General features: G+C 50.3%; 1 protein-coding gene across 1 annotated transcript; it reads right to left on the bottom strand.

The window, feature by feature from the left end:
* Positions 1-3: 3 nt before the first annotated feature.
* LOC106633016 (glutathione S-transferase theta-1) lies at positions 4-1,323 on the bottom strand (the record flags this gene model as incomplete). Its single annotated transcript, XM_014331784.2, is given in 2 exon segments — positions 4-91; positions 633-1,323. Coding segments are annotated over 2 exon segments (212 nt in total), but the record flags the coding sequence as incomplete, so codon positions are not given.
* Positions 1,324-1,329: the final 6 nt, after the last annotated feature.

Genomic DNA, 1,329 nt, shown 5'->3' with positions numbered 1-1,329 from the left:
TACCTCTCTGTGAGGACAAAGCCTTCGTCCACCATGACAGGAACCTTCTGCATGGGGTTCAGCTTGGTGAAGGTCGGAGTCCGATGTTCTCCTGCACACACAAGAGAAGCTAAAAACAAAGTCCACTCAAAACTCAGGTCATATAAAGCGGCCTGCAGCGTGTGCGCTCTAATGCAGACAGAAGTCTGAGCAGCAGCTTCATTCAGAACTCCGATGGGAAATCAAGTGATTTAAGATTCCCAGAATAATGATCTGTTGTTATTTTTTGTTTCCGAAACATGTAAACTGTGTGAAAATCGGACATTCGGTGAGTTTAAGAGCGCCGAATGTCCCCGACCAGTCTCATGACGTTTTCTATGAGGATCAGTTCGGTTCGGATGCAGTTTCCTCTCACGGGGTCAGAGAGAGCATAAATCCGGAGATTTTGAGTGAGGTCTGGCGGGCTCTGTGCACCGCTCGGATGTAGGTCAAAGTTCTTCGGGTCGGAGTTCAGCTGAAGTTGTGTGCCCACAAACTGCTCTGAGTGCGCCGAGTGCGTACACGGGTGAGCAGGCCGTCAGAGGACTAGTTAGCCGCTCGGCTAGTCGGTTAGTTAACCGGCTGGTTGGTTAACCAGCCTGTCAGCAGCTCACCTTTCCGCAGCGCCACGGCGCGCACTCTGTGCGGGATTTTGGTGCAGGTGAGCAGGATGTGCACCGCCCGGCAGGGCTGCGATAGAAGGTCCAGGTACACCTCCACCAGCCGGCCTGTTGCCATGGTGACCGAGGCGTTTTTATCCGTTAAACCAGCGAAAAAAAGCACAAAAAGCGTGAGCAGGCAGCCGTCCGTCTTCCCCTGAGGTTCTGCAGCCTGACAGCTGCTCCACAGCGCCCCCTGCAGCCGCACAGACAACTGCAGCCCAGAAAAGGTTACAGCTTCCTGGGAGGACACTGCAGCGCCTCCTTGACACCTCCTTCAGAGGAAACACAGAAGCATCATGACAGGACGACCCTCTTCCTCTGTGTAGTCACCCAACAATCATAGAGGTTTACATCAGCACTGCAGCAGCTTCTACTGTTATAACCTCACATTGCTTTTCTCATCTTAAATATGTAAAAATTGTGTTTTCTGTTCTGTGTCCTGTTCTTTTTGCATATATGTGTGTTTTTATTGCTGCTGACACAACCAAATTTCCCCTTGTGGGACAATTAAAGGATTATTCTGTTCTCCTGTAAACTGGGAGCGTGTCCGTGGCGTGTGCTGTGTTCAGACTGCATGAACAGCTGCTGTGCTTATCTGTCGTCATTAATAAACCTTCTCTCTCAAACTATTTCAGAGTCGAATTAGTTC

This window comes from Haplochromis burtoni, unplaced genomic scaffold (assembly GCF_018398535.1).
Source record: "Haplochromis burtoni strain Fernald_Lab_line unplaced genomic scaffold, NCSU_Asbu1 Contig_6199, whole genome shotgun sequence".
NCBI lineage: Eukaryota > Metazoa > Chordata > Actinopteri > Cichliformes > Cichlidae > Haplochromis > Haplochromis burtoni.
The sequence above is the reverse complement of the archived record's forward strand: the minus strand, read 5'-3'. Positions and strand labels throughout refer to the sequence as shown.